This window comes from Elephas maximus, chromosome 1, assembly GCF_024166365.1.
Source record: "Elephas maximus indicus isolate mEleMax1 chromosome 1, mEleMax1 primary haplotype, whole genome shotgun sequence".
Lineage (NCBI taxonomy): Eukaryota > Metazoa > Chordata > Mammalia > Proboscidea > Elephantidae > Elephas > Elephas maximus.
In genome coordinates this window covers 222,220,578-222,239,059 of record NC_064819.1, presented here as the reverse complement: position 1 = coordinate 222,239,059, position 18,482 = coordinate 222,220,578, and the positions used below count along the sequence as shown (strand labels likewise).

The 18,482-nt window shown below is 40.9% G+C and overlaps 1 protein-coding gene across 7 annotated transcripts in view; it reads right to left on the bottom strand.

The window, feature by feature from the left end:
* Positions 1–1,869: 1,869 nt before the first annotated feature.
* The window catches only part of PLEKHG1 (pleckstrin homology and RhoGEF domain containing G1), a 299,198-nt gene continuing 282,585 nt past the window's right edge, over positions 1,870–18,482 (bottom strand). For all 7 annotated transcript variants that reach the window (XM_049903298.1, XM_049903306.1, XM_049903289.1 and 4 more), the window contains 3 exons: positions 15,767–15,789; positions 11,447–13,094; positions 1,870–5,380 (listed from right to left, as the gene is read on the bottom strand). In XM_049903298.1, coding sequence (XP_049759255.1) covers positions 4,323–5,380; positions 11,447–13,094; positions 15,767–15,789 — 2,729 coding nt within the window. In that variant the 3' untranslated portion in view covers positions 1,870–4,322. The remainder of the gene's footprint in view (positions 5,381–11,446; positions 13,095–15,766; positions 15,790–18,482) is intronic.

The following is an 18,482-nucleotide window of genomic DNA, read 5'->3' as shown; positions in this document are numbered from 1 at the left end:
GATTCTATGGGGAAAATATTAAACGATGCAGGAAGCATCAAAAGAAGATGGGAGGAATACACAGAGTCACTGTATCAAAAAGAACTGATCAATGTTCAACTATTTCAGGAGGTAGTATATGATCAAGAACTGATGGTACTGAAGGAAGAAGTCCAAGCTGCACTGAAGGCGTTGGCCAAAAACAAGCCTCCAGGAACTGACAGAATACCCATTGAGATGTTTCAAAGAACTGATGCAGCACTGAAAGCGCTCACTTGTCTATGCCAAGAAATTTGGAAGACAGGTACCTGGTCAGCCAGCTGGAAGAGATCCATACTTGTGCCCATTCCAAAGGTGATCCAACAGAATGTGGAAATTATCAAACAATGTCATTAACATCACACACAAGTAAAGTTTTGCTGAAGATAATCCAAAAACGGTTGCAACAGTACATCAACAGGGAACTGTCAGAAATTCAAGCCAGATTCAGAAGAGGATGTGGAATGAGGGATATCATTGCTGATGTCAGATGAATCTTGACTGAAAGCAGAGAATACCAGAAAGATATTTACCTGTGTTTTACTGACTACACAAAGGCATTTGAGTGTGTGGACCATAAAAAATTACGGATAACATTGTGAAGAATAGGAATTCCAGAACACTTAGTTGTGCTTCTGGGAACCTGTACATAGATCAAGAGGCAGTTGTTCTAACAGAACAAGGGGATACTGCGTGGTATAAAGTCAGGGAAGGTGAGTGTCAGGTTGTGTCCTTTCACCACACTTAATTCAATCTGTATGCTGAGCAAATAATCCAAGAAGCTGCACTATATGAAGAACGGGGCATCAAGATCAGAGGAAGACTCATTAACAACCTGCTTTGTGCAGATGACACAACCTTGCTTGAGGAAAGAGAAGAGGACTTGAAGCACTTACTGATGAAGACCAAAGACTACAGCCTTCAGTATGGATTATACCTCAACATAAAGAAAACAAAAATCCTCACAACTGGAACAGTAAGCAACATCATGATAAACGGAGAAAATACTGAAGTTGTCAAGGATGTCATTTTCCTTGGATCTGCAATAAAGACCTACGGAAGCAGCAGTCAAGAAATCAAAAGACATATTGCATTGGGTCGATCTGCTGCAAAAAACCTCTTTCAAGTGTTAAAGCAAAGATGTCACCATGAAAATTAAGGTATACTTGGCTCAAGTCATGGTATTTTCAATCACCTTACATGTACTCGAAAGCTGGACAATGAATAGACGATGAATAAGGAAGAATGAAGAACTGATGCATTTGAATTATGGTGCTGGCGAAGAATACTGAACACACCATACATTGCCAGAATACTGAATAAATCTGTATTGGAAGAAGTACAGCCAGAATGCTCTGTAGAAGGATCGTGAGACTTTGTCTCAGGTACTTTGGACATATTATCAGGAGGGACCAAGTCCCTGGAGAAGGACATCATGTTTGGGAAAGTAGAGAGTCTGCGAAAAGAAGAAAGACCCTCAAGAGATGGACTGGCCCAGTGGCTGCAACAATGGGCTTAGGCGCAGGGCCGGGCAGTGTTCCATGCTGCTGTACATGGGGTCGCTATGATTCTGTAGCAACTTGAAGGCACCTAACGGCAATAATAACATCAAGAAAATAAAGCCAAGCAGTATTACCTTTCAATAGTATTTCAATAGTTATCCAAAGATCTAGAAAGCTGTCTCTCACGGGCCACTGAAACACACTTCCCTGAGCCACTTTTTGAACTGCTCATAAGGCAAGAACAAAGTATTATAGCTAAATGTAGTTTGGAAAAATCTTGGTCTTTGTAAACACATTGATCACACTGTAACTTACTTTGTATTTTACAAACTTTATTAAATAATGGGCATTACTAATGTTCATTATCTTATATACAGTATTTAAACTATGTTTTCCCAGATGCCTTTTTCACAGGGTAGGTGTAAAGTGAACTTATTCAAAAAAACTGAACCGTCAGCACAAGGACCTAATAAGAACTTGACATATGTTTAAGTACATATAAGGGTTTTTTCCCCCAATTATATACACCCCACCCCACCTCAAAAAGAAACTATTTTAAACAAAAGCATTTAACCGGTAACTTTGAGAAAAAAAACAGGAACATGATTATGTATATATACACAGCTCTCAAAGTCTGCATCCTGGCTGACAGAAGTTACTGGTGATTTTTAACACCTCTGGTTTGTCCTAGAACCTAGAGCCAACCACATAGACACTGGATACAGTAAGACATCCACCTTCGAGCAGTGGAGCGCATGCCCATAAAAAAAACCCCAAAGCCATGCAGCAAGAAAAGACACTGTTGTGAAGAGTTAATAATTTCTGAGATTAAGACATAACAACATACAAATAATGTAGAATCTGGGTCATACAAAGCAGAAAGCAAAAATGGGCAACTGCATTCCTGGGTCAAGGAGATTTAGGTAGGTTTGTTTTTTATACGTAATGCAAAAGCATTTACAAATACCTCTAGCAAGTCTAAAAACATACTTTCTTGGTGCTTTTTTCCCTGATATTGCTTAATCTAGAAAGCTTGCATGATGTTTAAACGAAGGCAATGGAAAGAAGGAATGTTTCCAGAACCGTGCTATTCAATACTGACTCTGTTTTTTAAACTACAAGAAGAAAATAGTTTGGAGAAGAAATTTGAGTTGAGTGTTTTTTTGTTATTTAACAAGAAAAATGAATGACTTGGGTACCTATTTGTAAAGTAAGAATGGTCACATTTTATAAGACAAAGTGTCATAGGATTTAAAAAGGGGGAAAAATTATGGTACGAGGTCACTAGTTCAAATTATTGCTTACCTTTTAAATGAAAAGCCTAGCTCCCTTTTCTGCACACGTTACCGTACCTCTTAAAATGGAAATGGAGAGGGTCTGACAGAGGACACGGGATTAAAATTGCTTAAAATGAGAATACAAACTCTACCCTCTGAGAAAATATTCTTGTTTTGTTAACTGGAATCTTCAATAAAATTGAACCTATAAAAGTAGTAAGAACTCTGCCTCCATTTTTTTCTTTAACATCTTTGATTTTGCTTTTTCCTCAAAGTCTTGCCTTTGTTTTTCTGTTCCTTTCATGAAGAGTTAGATCAGTATATTTGATCATAATCAATTGCTCTTTAAAGACCACAGTTACAACGTAAAAGTGAGATGTCATTTTAGAACTTAGTAACCAAAGATTCTGTCCTTTTATATGTCTCCAAACATTGGAAAAAGGCCCCCACGTTGTGTCTGGTATAGAAAACAAATTCTTGCCACATTCCTGCAGTCAATGGCTCCTCAGAACTGGAATGAGGCCATTTAGCTGAATTCAAGACTCATGAAAGTACTTAGGAAAAACTGCTCAGGCAAGAGTTACTTTAAAGTGCTTTGTCTTATTTTAGCTTAAGGTTGACTTTGTGTTGGTTATTTGCTGGTATGGGGGAGTTTGTTTAGCTTGCTTAACTGTAATATGAGAAAATTTAGTTGATCCCAGATGTCATCCCATTTTTCTCAAAATTAAGTCAATTGGCATTTTATTGAACATGGATTTCTTTAAGCCATGAAGGGAACCATTTATTTTACCCAAGAAATCATAAAATAAGCAATATGAGCAGCACATTATCCAGGCCTTGTCCAGGAACACAGCTAAGGATTTTTGCTTAGAGCAAATTGGTCCTGCCACATTCCAGTCTTCAACAGTCACATAATTTCTGCATCATTAAGAACTGATGTAGGAACCCAGCATAAAAAAAAAAAAAAAAAAAACCAGCATAGAGACCCTAAAATGGGCAGCATAGACTACACTCTAATTAGAAATCTCTGGCATACGTTATTCTAGGGCCTTGCCATGAATGTAACAGAAATGCCAGACTTAGGCATAATCTCTTAATCTAGTTTCCTTTCAAAATACTTGAAAAAGCCTCCTTGCTGCCTTTGAGTCCTAGGATAAAACTACTCGGGGCTTCCAGTGAATACTAGAGAATTATTGCATTTCTTAAAGTCTGGCCACTATTGTCAAGATATGGAAAAAAAAATATCATGGCCATCATGTTAAAAAAAATGCCTAAAAATTTTCAAGTAAGATTGACTTACATGAAACATAATCAGCATCAGAAAACATATGGTAGATACTGACATCTGCTACAGTACAGTCCTGGCTGTCGGTCAGCCGTTTCAAAAAGTTGTGCTGTAAAGGAAAGTATATTACACACTTACGGTCATTACAGAATTGTTTTCACCTGGTACATATTAAACACCTCATCAGTATCTGTAATTTATGAGTGTAAGAAGTCAATTCAGGCAGCTACTATTAAGAACTTAGGCAAAGCTGCTCGAACTAAGACACTGAAATTTTTCTCGTAGAGACTGCACAATATTTTGTTGATTGGGAGATGGCCCGCTCCAAAGATAGTCATCCAGTTTGTCAGAATTGTTGTACGATGTCAAATACGGTGAAAGACCAAGTTTGCTATTTATTGGCTTCTTTGGAGTGCAAGGACTATTTAAAGAGTAAGATGTACTGTTGCTGCAGATACCATCAAAGGAGTCAGCCCCTGTCACCTTTGGGTCAGATTGTCTTCTGCGATTACGAGCTAACTCTGCCTCATCTTCTTCTGACTTTATTTCCACATAGTCATCTTCATCTCCTTCAGTCTCTTTGAAGTTGGAAAAATAGTTCTGGGTAGCTATGTGGGCACTTAAGGGTAATTTTCTATTGACTACCAGAACCTTCTGCGAGTCTTGGAGTGTGAGCTCTGAGCGTTTTCCAGTGTCCTGTTGACATGAGTCAGCAACACCTACCAGCAAATCCTGGTGACTGTCACACCTGAAGCTTCTGTGTAAAGACAGTAGCTGCTGCGTTCCCGTGTCATCAGGGTAGCTGATAGAGTCCGATGATTTGTTTATCAAGACTGAGGAAGAAGACTGGGACCTGTTATAAGGCTGAGATTTAGCACTGATTCCTTTCCGGCCCAAAGAGTTGTAAAGATGGCCCTGACATGAGTTCTCTTTGTTGGGCTGACTTACTACCACACTGTATCTCTGCATGGGGCCCAGCAGAGGGTCACTGGTTTGAAGAGAAGGCACAGAATAAGCTGTGGACAATTGTCTGGGAGTATTTTTTGTACTGAACTCTACAGCGGGATATTTTGACTTTAAGTCTTGCTCTGGCTGAGGACAGAAATCTGCTAATTCTCCATTACTGTAGGTTGAATGCAAACGCCAGTCTTCATTACTGTGTTGAGCCTGGGAAGGTGGTGTGGACTTGAGGCTAGAGGGTTCCTGCTGACTGGCCCAGCCATCTTTCTGAGCTTTAAGTGGAGACTCTCTGAATACAATCTGGTCATACAGTTGGGAATACTCAGCAATCCTGGCACCTGGAAGGCAAATATGGAAAGATATAAATACACACAGGATTAACTTTTTATGCAAAGATTAAAAATAAGAACATAACATTCAAACAATATACTTAAAAAAATTTAAACAGTAGACAAGGCTTTGAAGTGAGGATAAGTAATCGCTGAACACCAAGCAACACAAACTAATAAAATAATCCATAGTTTAATACAAATGAAAATGTCACCTAAAAGTACATTTAATTTGATATAATTCTGGATTATTTTATTTCAACAGCAGGTCTGCAAGCATCCATTATATGTAATGAAAATTTCTACTTTTTCTTTACAAGCATGAAATAGTAGCATCAATGCTGAAAACGGGCATCGTAACAAGCAAAGTCAGCACTTAAGCCCTGGTCAATGAAAAGTACCTCAAGTAGTCATTAAAAGAAGCATGACCACAACCCAGAATGCAAAGGCTACTCATGACTTCTCACTACTCTTGATTGCTCTTAGTCAATTAATCCCAGAGGAGTCTGCTCATGGCTGCTGTTCCAGACTTCCCGTTTCTAGGCAGCCCTCCATGGCCACTATCTGGAGAACCAATGTCTATGGAAGGTCCTCCCTTCCAGTACTTCAAAACCACATTTATTAATTAATTCACATCTCCTTTTCCATCCCCAGGAAGTCAGGTGCGAAAGTCTAGGCCTCTAAAACATTAAGAATAAATCATCTGGGCATATAGTTGATAATCCAATGCTCTCTATTATTGGTTCCAGACAGTCATTTGGCAGTTACTTCCAGAAAGTTTCTGCCACTTAAAATTAAGCTATGAGCCCATTCTCCCCTCTGCATCACTTCTGAGTACAGACATTTCTAAAGACATTAACTGAACCACGATATGGATAGAGTGTTCTCTTGGGCCAGCAGCTATTTCAGAGAGGAGCTCAGAGATGTCAGTTTTAAGAGTTGCTCCCCATTCCTCATTCCCCCACCCTCAATCAGAGGACCCACTGGACCATCCCAGAATCAATGCTATCAAGTCGATTCCGACTCATAGTGACCCACAAGACAGAGCAGAACTGCTCCACAGGGTTTCCAAGGAATGGCTAGTGGAAAGAACTCCATACATCCTATAAACTGCCTGGACCACATCTTCACAATCTCTATGAAAGTATCATATACCACATATAGTAACAACCACCTGGTGATATTATGTTTTCTTCTTCAGTAAGCTATTTATACTTTTAGTAAACTGTTGTCAGTAAATTATTCAATAAATTTAACTACTTATTTATTTATTTATTTATATTTAATTGAGTTTCTCTTTTTTTTTTTTTTGGAGTCTCTCTTCTATGAGGACAGGAAACCTGCTATTCTTCTATGGGACCTTTAACTGCAACCCCTCAGTCCCCTCAACCTACCTTCAACCCCCACCCTTGCAATGAGAGTAAACAGTATGTTTAACTTCTCAATATCAATTCTATATTCAGATCCTTTAGGTTTCCAAACCCAAATTCCTTTGAAGGACCAAACCAAAAGAACCAAATCCACTGCCATTGAGTTGATTCTGACTCATAGAGATCCTATAGGACAGAGCAGAACTGCCTTATAGAGTTCCCAGGGCTGTCATCCTTACAGACACAGACTGTCACATCTTTCTCCCGCAGAGCAGCTGGTGGGTTCAAACTGCCAACCTTTTGGTTAGCAGCTAAGTTCTTAACCACCAGGGCTCTTTTGCACCCATCTTAGCCACCCTGAAATCTATGTCTCAGCAACTGTGATGCTTAACCAAAGGCAGCTGCCTTTAGATGTGTCACTGGCTGGCAGTCCAATCTGAAAATCAGATGGTTCTGCCAAACCCATTCTCAAATATACTAGGGCCCTGAGCCTGATCTCACAGCTGAGTCATGAAGATTCTGAACTTTCACTAGGTTCTAAGAAGATGACAATTTTGGGAAAAGCAGTGGAAGCTTAAAAAAAAAAAAAAAACCAGTCTAATTATTCCAGTACCAAAACTCGTAAGAGCAACCAGTTTATAAAGTTTTATAAGAATAATCAGCTCTTGACTTTAAAACATGGTAGTCCAGATAATCTGAAACCATGTATTATCTAAAATATCCACAGTACTTCTCATGCCTTTGTCTTCCTCATTACAGTCTCTTCTCCCCTTGCTTAATCAAATCTACCTATTTTTCAAGACCCACCGTAAGTCCTATCCCTTCCAGAAATCCCTTTTTAACTGATTTATCTGAAGTTTTATAGATTTAGTGTGTGCCATAGTACTTAGCTATTGGTTGCTTGTGCATACACACACAATCGTGTGTTGCTAGTTGTTTTATATGGGCTAGTTTATTATTCCAGATGGTCTGAATTTTTTAATCCTGGAGAACAACATGGTACATTTTGCTCAAATCCCCACAGAGCGTGTAGCATAGTTCTAGACCAAAGTGGTCTCAATAGGTACTTCATTACTCAGATAATTTTCCAACTGCCTCCTTTTATTTTAAGCATAGTGTTAAAAATGGATGTGTGTTTCCTGAGGCCAAGGGTGGAAAGGCAGCATGGAAATCAGGCGTATAGCAGGAAAAGAGGAAGCAGGAAGACAGACAGCCTTTGATTAAAATAGGAGTGTAGGTAACTCATAAGGTTGCTATTCAGTGCTGTGGAGTCCATTCTGATTCATGGCGGCCCCATCTGTGTCAGAACAGAACCACTTTCCATAGGGTTTTCAAGGCTGTGACCTTTCAAAAGCATACTGCCAGGCCTGTCTTCCAAGGGACCTCTGGGTGGGTTTGAACTGCCAGATTTTCAGCCAATAGTTGAGTGCTTAACCATTTGTACCACCCAGGGACTCCGAAAGATAACTTGCAATAGGTACTTTTTTTTTTAATCTTTGGATAATGAAGAGTTGGCCATTTAACAACTTTGAATAAAAAGTATCTCACCGCATAGACAATATAACATGCCTTCTAAGTTCTGTGTGTGTGTGTCAACTTGACATAATAAAGGAGCCTAATTTGATGCCAATGTGAATCAAAGATACCAACAGCTATCATTAAATAGATTTCCTTAGCCAGACACCTAGGAAATGGCTAGCCCAACATGACACCTCTCGCTTAAAAAGCTTGGTGTTAATCAGCTGGATCAAGGCTCCACCTCATTCTTAGTTCTGGTATTAGTAATAGTCTGTATATAACATGTACGTTATCATTAATGACAGTCCCAGGGCTGTCTTTGGTTCATTTCCCTTTTTGCACGTTTAAAAGGTAGAGTTCTTCTGGCTGTAGGTAAAAACCGGAAGTGCTCCTTGCTCAGGGAAGTACGAAGCACGCTGTTTCTAAGACAGAGGATTAAAATCAACGTTTCTGATGTATGCTTCAGATATAGACAAAGCATAAAATGCTATTTTGTCTCTCCTGTATTTCACCAGGAGGAAGCTTTCTCAAGTTGCTATGGAGTTTTCTCCCGCGTGAAACATCAAAAAAAAAAAAAAAAAAAGGAATGCAAAAGCATCCTTGGCCTCAGAAACCATCAGGGGGAGGCTGACCGACAATAGCCTCTAAAATGTGGGAGCAACTAGACCTGGTTGGGTGATGCTAGGCGGATATCTGACCCAGGGCCTATAGACCCCGGCTAGAGAGTTCAATAAAGATGCTCGAGAGTTTCGGCAGGTGAATAGGGCGCTCCTCCTTCTGCACAACACCGAGAGCAAGCTCCTGGCAAAGTGGCAAGGCCCACACGAAGAAGTCTGGAGAATCGGTCCATTCGATTACGATGTCCTGTGCCCAGATAAACAAGAGAGAGAAAAGGGGTCATCATGTCAACTGGTTGAATGCCGAGTGGGCACAGGAAGTGGTCTCGATCCACCCAGATGGAAGAGGCGTCAGGTCCCAGAGATGGCAGGCCCTAGGGACGTGCTCCTGCCAGACAGCAGGGAAGACACCACTCAGAAGACAACTGTGGAGAGAATCTCCTCTCTGCTGGGGAGAGCGTCGATAGTAGCCAACCATGTCAGAAAGGACCCAGACGCAAAGCTGAGAAAAGGTCCTATAGGATCCCAAGAAGACACCAGGAGGTAAAACGAAAATGGGAATAAACTAAATCGGAAAAGAAATAAAAGAAACCCCCAAATTGAAATCAGTTAATGCTTAACAAGGGGATAAAAAAGAGTTGTAAGACCTTACGTTTATTCTCGAAAGGATGTGCTTCTACCAAAGTTAGAATTCTTGCTTTTAATGGATGGTCCATATTCAAAACAACCAAACCAAAATCAGAACAACCAGGCCCAGGCAATTACTACTTATTAAATGATATTCTGCCAGCATAACCCTCTGTCATCGGAAACATTTGTATCATATTTTCTTTTATCCTGAGAAGAGCTGCCATGAATTCTGGCCCCAGCCCAGATTCGGTCATTTGGTTTCAATCACTAATTTGCTAATACACAACTGTTTCCAATTGCTATCCATGCCTGAAAAAATAGTCATTCTGCAGCTGGGAGCCCGGTCACTTTCTCTAAGTATAACAACGAACCAGTTTAACAACACTAGCTTTTGAAAATGGACATGAATTACTTTAAGCATACTACTGCAAGGAGAAAAATACGTGTGATCTATTCTCTCTCACATCCATATAAAATCATTTGAGACCTTTATTTTATTAAAAAAAAAAAATGAAAAAGAGCTCAAAGGAGAAAGTTGGCTCTACAGCAATTGTTTTTTGTTTTTTACTGTATGATTAGCTCTAGAAAAGATCAAAGCTTTGCATAATTCTTAAATATTCCCAAACTAAGAAAACAAACAAAAAGCCCTGTGGGTTCTTGTCACGTATTTCCAGATTTACTTAGGACTTGACTATCTCCTCCCGCTTATCCTTTGGTTTCCATGGAGATAAATAAATCCATCCCAGGGAAAGGACATCATCAGTGTCAACCTGGCCAAATCTCCATACTGTTATCAAGAGACCATATGTAAACCTGTCCTGAGACTGAGCCATCTGGTTTCTATTTTCTATTGGAGGCTTAACTCCTGTCATTGTATTAAGGTGGTTCTTTGTCAGGAAACCTGGGGCATGTTTAAAAAATTACGGTGTAAAAGTAAAAGCTGCAATGTTTTAAAATGCAGATTCCTGGGCCGAACCCCAGACATCTCTCTGGGCCTAGGAGCAAACAGCTAGTCAGGTGAGAACGGTCGCCCCTGGGGATTTTTCTTTCCATGACAATGATGTACCTTTTCCAAACGGATGCTCTTCCATTGTGGCCACTGTTAACTTTTGTCCCCCAGAACCCTCTCTATGGTAGCCAGCGGATACGTCCTTCTTCACAGCGGAGGAAGAAGTCAAACCAGGAACCTCTCATTCCCTTAGCCCTAATGTTTCTGGTATCATACCTGAGATCTTGGTTTAGTTCTGCCCCCAAAAGAGGCCAGACTACAGAATTACACTTCTTGAAAGCATATGTGAAGAAGCGAATGAGATGGTATGCTTTACAATAGTTATTTAAAAAAATCAAATTGTAACCAAAATAAATGAGAACACAAGTAAGTGGGCTGTAGCGTGAACAACTAAGAAAAGTGTCAGCAAGATTCTTTTTCCTTACAGTTAGAATGAGTAGGCATTTTTGTCAGGAATTCTAGAGGCAAGAGCAATCCGAGTCCACGTGCTTCCAAACCTTAAAAGATTACATAATCTACTATTCCTCCTAACGAATTACTGAAACAGGTTAAAACTGGTGGCTATTTTTCATACTTTAGATTATCTTAAAGAAACCTTTTTCTTAAAATGTCAATCCTATAATGACAATGTTACACGTCGACAAAACCCAACTAGGCCAAATCAAGCTCTAACTTATAAACTTATACTTCTCCTTTATTTGATTCACTGGAAGTGAAGTGAAAAGATTAGTAATAGCTTTGTCAGTGATCTTTGACATCATAAAAGTTTGACAACATGATCACACACGTATCAGTTTTAAGGACATTTTAGAATCTGAAAACAACATTTGACAATCTGATCACACGTGTATCTGTTTTAAGGACATTTTAGAATCTGAAAACTATGCTCACATCTTACTATCAGGAAAGAAGAAAAGCACGGTGAACATACCAATGGCAGCCCCTCCTTGCTTCTTCTCTTCTAAAATGGCAGCCAGGTCTTTGTGTACCAAATTATGCTGCTGACTGGCTGGTGGCTGCTCCAGCTCTGGACTTTTCACCTTTAGAAGTTGATTTGCCTTCTTGATCTTCTGGCTATATTGCCTAGCCATCAAAAAAACCCTGCTTTTTGTTCTATCTGAGGCCTCTGTCCCAGGCTCAGAGATTTCTGGGTCTGTTTGGGACAGACTGCTGATGGCCAAGTCGTAGGGATTTTCCATAGGAGGTACCTCACTGGCCAGAGAGAGCCGATTAAGACTCACAAAGGAGCCTTCTTTAGAAATCAGGTCTTCGTCCAATGGGTGATTGGCCCGGCTAGCTCTGCCAGCCCTGCTTTTCACAGGGGTGAGGAAAGTATGGCTCTCCGGAAGCGACAGTGTGGATGTTGAATGGGCCCTGTCCTTGTTCAGCTCAGGTGTGCTCCCCATGTGCAGCCTGTCTGGCACGTCGTCCTTGCTAACAGGAAACGCAGCTAGGAGACGGTCTCTAGTTTTGTCTTCATTTTTCTTGATGTAATTTTCAAGGTCATTCCAGATTTCATCAACTTCTTCCGACAGTTTATCAGATATGGACTTGTCAGTTACGGACAAGTTACAGCTGGGAGAGTTATACAGCAAACTCAGATAACTGTTATCAGAGGGACCCTGGTGGTAGGGCATTTCGTCCTCCTCACTGAACTGGAGCCTGTCCTGGGAAACGAATGGCCTCAGGCTGTCACAGCATGCAAAGTCAGCCTGCAGACCTAAAAAGGTGCTCCTCTTTGGTCGTTTTAGGCTGCTGCATTGGAAATTCGGAGATGGTGGCTCGGGGAGTCCTATGGTGTCATAGACGTTTTCCTCCACAACCTTGAGGTCATAGGTGTTTTGGTTAGGTGATTTTCTACCTGTTAGAGTTCCATCTCTTCTTGTGTGGAGAGTACTCTTATCTCGGCCAGTCTGCCTCTTGAAGAAGGCTAATTCTGGGGTGCTTTTGGGGCGAACAGAGTCCTTGGCTGATTTTTGGGGAGTGGATTCAGCTTCTTCTCGTTTAGCAACCATTAATTTTAAGTCTTCGTAACTTATGTTATCATAAACATGGTCTAGATCATCAAAAGTCAACTCTACAGAGAATCCAAAGGAAGTCATGGCATCCTGTCCTTCAGTGGTAGGCCCGTTCTGCAGCTCCCTTCCGGGGCTGTACTGAGAGCCATCGCTGTCTCTAATCCTTATCTCAGGAGGGCAAGTATTGCTCTCACCGGCACTGCTGGCCCTCCTAACAACCCTGTGGCCAGAGCCAGAGGCCTCTATGGACTGAATCTGTCCCATGTGCCAGCTGCAAGGGCGACTTGAAGTGCTGTCTTCGCTCAGTCTGGTGGAGTTCAAGTCTGAAGAGGAGAAGGACGGCACGAACATCTGATAATCATCCTCGTCGTCCTCGTTCTCCTGTGGGGCCCGCTGACTGGGGAACAAGGCTTGCCTGATCTGAGGGTCGGTCCAGATGTTTCTCACAGCACCACCCCCGCCCAGCACGCTGAGGATGGCTGAGCTGCTCGGTTGACTGGTCCTCTGGGCAGGAGGTGGCCCTGCTGAAGTCAGCTGGGGAGGCCCGTTCTCTCTGGAAGCCTGAGGAGGTCAGAAATATAGCAACTGAGTGACAACACCATGGAGAAGATACATAGCATCTGACGTTCTCTTGTATTTACCTACTGTCTCTCCCTTAGACTATAATACTCTTAAAGAAAATGATGGGTAAAAATAGTTGCTTTTAATTGTCTTGAGAAGCACTTCAGTTCTTTGCTAAAGGAAGCAGCAGAAAGGACAGTAACTAATATTTATATAGAAACTAGGCTACGCCATTTGCAGACATTGTTCAAACTTAATGTTCGCAGTAGCTCTGTGAATTAGATATGACTGTATCAGTTTCACAGCAAGGAAATCTAGGGCTCATAGAGAGCCAGTAACTTGCTCTACCTAGCCAGTAGCAAGTAGGACTCAACCCAGGTCTGATTTCAAAACCCTTGCCCCATTGCAGAATATCAGCTAAATTCAGAAAGCTTTTACTTTATATAAGTCCAGTGTACACTTCGCAAATATTGATTATATGATACCTGGTTTCTATCAAGGACTTTCTTAGAACCTTAGACCCATCCTGGACTTGCGAGGAGTCTTATAGTGGTTTCCAATTCACCAAAAGTCCTTGTCAGTGACCCCACTGCACACCCCAAAGGTTTCCTTAAATCTGCAGACCTACAATGAACCTAACCAGCATTACCTTGGTTTATAGACTCTTGGCAAAGAGCCTTTTGTTCCAAGGTTGTAATTTAATCCACTATTGAAATTTTTAAACTTCCCTTCAAAATTCATTTAATTAAGTAATATTTATTTGCCTGTTAGAAAGTCAAATATGAGTGGCATTAACTATTTCTAATCAAAGAAAACAATGGGGTCTTTTATAACTTGGAACCTTTCTTGCTGGGGCTGAATTATGCAGAGAGTTAATTACCCTCTAATGCTCTTCTGTAGGTATAAGAATAAGCTTCAAAGAATTGAAAGGGTTAAGGCCTGTTCAAACTAATTAGTACCCAGGATGTATTTTCTGATCAAAATACTATAGTTATAGTTAGATATTGGGGATGTCAAATTTGCAAGAACCTTCCATCACTTGTCAAGGAATCTGGTACACACATTTCCTTGGAATTTCTGTATTTTTCTTTTTTTCATTATCTATCATCTACCTTTGGTCTCAGGATATTTATTTATATTTTGGATCTTGTTGGGAATTGATTACAATCCTGAGAGAAGCAAGAGCTATTAAGTTACCATCAAGGAATATTTCCTTTTATTAATTCTTTACTCATTAGTAAATCTGCTTTTTGTATACATTCTGCACGCTCCTGTTGGGAAATGGAATTTCGCTATATTGGAAAAAGCACATCTGCTGTTTTTCTTTCTTTCTGGTCTTCAGAGTCCCCGTATGGAGCCTTGGTTGGATCTCTGCTGGAAAAAGTTTCTAAAAAGCGCTTGAGAGTGTAACTCTAGGACCCTTCTTTCTTTCATGGAGTGACTGCTCCATCTAAGTGAGAAGGGCTGGGCTCCAAGGTCTCAGTTGGGCTGCTTCAAAGTCCAGGGCATCTTCTGCAATGATTCCATTTGTGAAAACAATGAAGATTAAAAAAAAAAAAAATCCAAATCTCAAGACATCTTTCAGGGCAATGAGCCAATTACTGTTAATAGGTTTCAAAAAAGCTTCCAAATAAAAATATGCAGTAATTGAAAAAAAAACCCACATACCCTAAGCCATGAAAATGATGTTTCTATTGATTTTTAGACATTTTATTGGTTTTAACTGAAAGGTAAGGCCTTTATCAACAGGATCACCTTGGCCCTGTGTTAGGGAATGGTGCAAGTGGAACTTCGGGAAAGGTTTACAGAGCCACATCCTTACAGATTTCTAGGAGTGAACAAGAAGCCATGATCCATTCCTCAAGAATTGCTAATTAAGTCAATTGTTCAGTGGTGACACTGGACAAACCACTCAGGCCAGGATGCAATACCTAGTCATCATCATGCTAATAAATTTATATGTACATCTTGCAGTAAAAACAAAAAACCAAACCGGTTGCTGTGAGTTGATTCCGACTCATAGTGCCTACCATTTTCAACACATTGAAACAAATTCCTCTTCTCCTAACCTTTCAGCAGAGAAGAAAAAGAAAAACTTGGTAAGGGAAGACTCATTATATCACGTAGCAGGACCTTGGTCTCAGAAAGGACCCTCCTCTCTGGGATTGAAGGCCAGCGCTTCCAGAAGCGAGCAATACTCAGGCCTTAAAAGAGCAAGGTGGGGTGGATCACACTAGTCCTTGCAGGCGTTATATCCTGAGGTAAGGTTACAGCTTCTAAGGCCAGAGGCAGGGCAGGAGGGTGAATGAGTAATCACCTTAGTTCTAAGAGATGAAACAGCAGGGAGGGAGGAGGTCGATAAGGATGAGCCCTCATTTAATCTATTTCAAAATGTAAAATAATTGCTCGCACTTGGAATATAGGCTGGGGTTGAAACAGATAAAGAAAAAAAAAAGAAAAAGACTAAACCCACTGCTGTTGAGTCGATTCCAACTCATAGTGACCCTATAGGACAGAGGAGAACTGCCCTGTAGAGTTTCCAAGGAGCGCATGGTGGATTCAAACTGTAGCACTTAACCACTACGCCACCAGGGTTTCCTATAAAGGGAAGAGTACCTACAAAAGGCACCTAAAGCAAACATTTCAAAATAAGAAATGTAAATAGTGCTTACCTTTTGGATGTCCTGCGCTGTTTCTGGAAAAAAAAAAAATTTTTTTTAAGTTTGAGAATAAAAAATAGATCTCACACATAGATAACCGCTCACATTTTATAAGGAATTTTTCAATTATTGCTAATAATTGAAGGCCAAAAGGCTTCTGGGCTCTTTGTACTTAAAAGTATTTTTGGTGTGACAATTTTCCATTATCCTACTTATGTAACCTGTACTATATGTAAAACAACCTTAGATTGTCAGAATGTGAAGTATCTTCTTAATTTCTGAAGTTCTGATTGGTCACGTGTGTCTCATCTTTAAAAATTAATTTCAGAAGCATATAAAGCAAAAAGTGATCAAAACCTCCTCCACAAATTCCACCCCCTGGGTGGTACAAATGGTCAACACTTGGCTGCTAACCAGAAGGCTGTAAGTTTGAGACCACCCAGAGGTGCCTGAGAAGAAAGTCCTGGCCACCTACAAAACCCTACAGAGCATTGTTCCACTTTGACACACGTGAGGTGACCGTGAGCTGGAGTCGACCAGATGGCAACTGGCTTTTCCAGGTAACTACACTTCAAGGTTTGATGTTCATCTTTCGTAGTTTCCACCACCTGCCTAATACACACACCTCGATGCGGTTTTCTAAAAAAAAATTTTTTCTTGTGCTTCAGGTGAAAATTTACAGGTAAAATTAATTTTTCATATATGGTTACGTGACCCTAGTTGCAAATCCCTATACTTTGTCAGCATACTCCCCCTTTCCACCCTGGATTTCCTGTGTCCATTCAACCAGCTTCTATTCCTTTCTGCCTTCTCATCCCGCCTCTGGACAGGAGCTGCCCATTTAGTCTCGTGTATCTACCTGAACTATGAAGCACACTCTTCATGAGTATTATTTTATGTTTTATAGTCCAGTCTAATCTTTGTCTGAAGAGTTGGCTTCGGGAGTGGTTTCAGTTCTGGGTTAACAGAGAGTCCGGGGGCTGTGTCTTCTGGGGTTCTTCCAGTCTCAGTCAGACCACTAAGTCTGGTGTTTTTATGTGAATTTGAGTTCTGTACCCCACTTTTCTCCTGCTCTGTCAGGGACTCTCGGTTGTATGCCCTGTCAAGGCGGTCACTGGTGGTAGCTGAGCACCATCTAGTACTGGTCTGAGGCTGATGGGGTCTCTGGTTTATGTGGCCCTCTTGTCTCTTGGGCTAATATTTTCCTTGTGTCTTTGGTGTTCATTCTCCTTTGCTCCAGGTGGGTTGGGACCAATTGATGCAACTTAGATGGCTGCTCACTAGCTTTTAAGACCCCAGACGCCACTCACCAAAGCGGGATGCAGAACATTTTCTTAATAAACTTTACTATGCCAATTTTCCTAGATGTTCCCCAAAACCATGGTCCCCAGACCCCAGCCCAGCTACTCTGTCCCTCGAAGTGTTTGGCTGTGTTCAGGAAACTTCATAGCTTTTGTTTTAGTACAGCGGTGCTGACTTCCCCTATATGGTGTGTCGCCCTTTCCTTTGCCTATGATAATCCTTGTCTATTAGCTAGTAAGCGGCTGCAACAATGAGCTCAGGCATAACAGCGATTGTAAGGATGGCTCAGGACCGGGCAGTGTTTCATTCTGTTGGGCATAGGGTCGCTGTGAGTTGGAACCGACTCGACGGCACCTAACAACAACAATATCTAGTTAGTGAATACCCCCTCCCTCCCTCCTAACCATCAAAGAATGTTTTCTTCTGTGTTTAAACCTTTCTTGAGTTCTTATAATAGTGGTTTCATACAATATCTGTCCTCTTGCGACTGCCTAATTTCACTCAGCATAATGCCTTCCAGATTCAACCATGTTGTGAGATGTTTCATGGATTCCTCATTGTTCTTTATAGTTGTGTAGTATTCCATTGTGTGTACATACCATAATTTGTTTATCCATTCATCTGTTGTTGGGCACCTAGGTTGTGTCCATCTTTTTGCTATTGTTAACAGTGCTGCAGTGAACATGGGTATGCATATATCTATTTGTGTGAGGGCTCTTAGTTCTGCAGGATATATTCCAAGGAGCAGGACTGCTGGATCATATGGCACTGCTATTTCTAGTTTTTAAGGAAGTGCCTTGGAAACCCTGGTGAAGTAGTGGTTAACTGCTACGGCTGCTAACCAAAGGGTTGGCAGTTCAAGTCCACCAGGCGCTCCCTGGAAACTCTATGGGGCAGTTCTACACTGTCCTATAGGGTCGCTATGAGTCAGAATTGACTTGACGGCATTGGGTTTGGTTTTGGAAGCGCCAGATCGATTTCCAAAGTGGTTATACCATTTTACGTTCCCACTAGCAGTGTATAAGTGTTCCGGTTTCTCTACAACCTCTCCAACATTTTATTTTGTGTTTTTTGGGTCAATGCTAGCCTTGCTGGGGTGAGATGGTACCTCACTGTAGTTTTGATTTGCATTTCTCTAATGGCTAACGATCGTGAGCATTTGCTCATGTATCTGTTAGCCACCTGAATGTCATATCCTTTGCCAATTTTTTAAATTGGGTTGCCTTTTTGTTCTTGAGGTTTTGCAGTATCTTGTATATTTTAGAGATTAGACTCTGATCAGATATGTCATAGCCAAATTTATTTTCCCAGTCTGTAGGTTGTCTTTTTACTCTTTTGGTGAACTCTTTTGATGAGCCTAAGTGTTTGATTTTTAGGAGCTCCCAGTTATCTAGTTTCTCTTCTGGTGTTTGTGCATTGTTAGGTG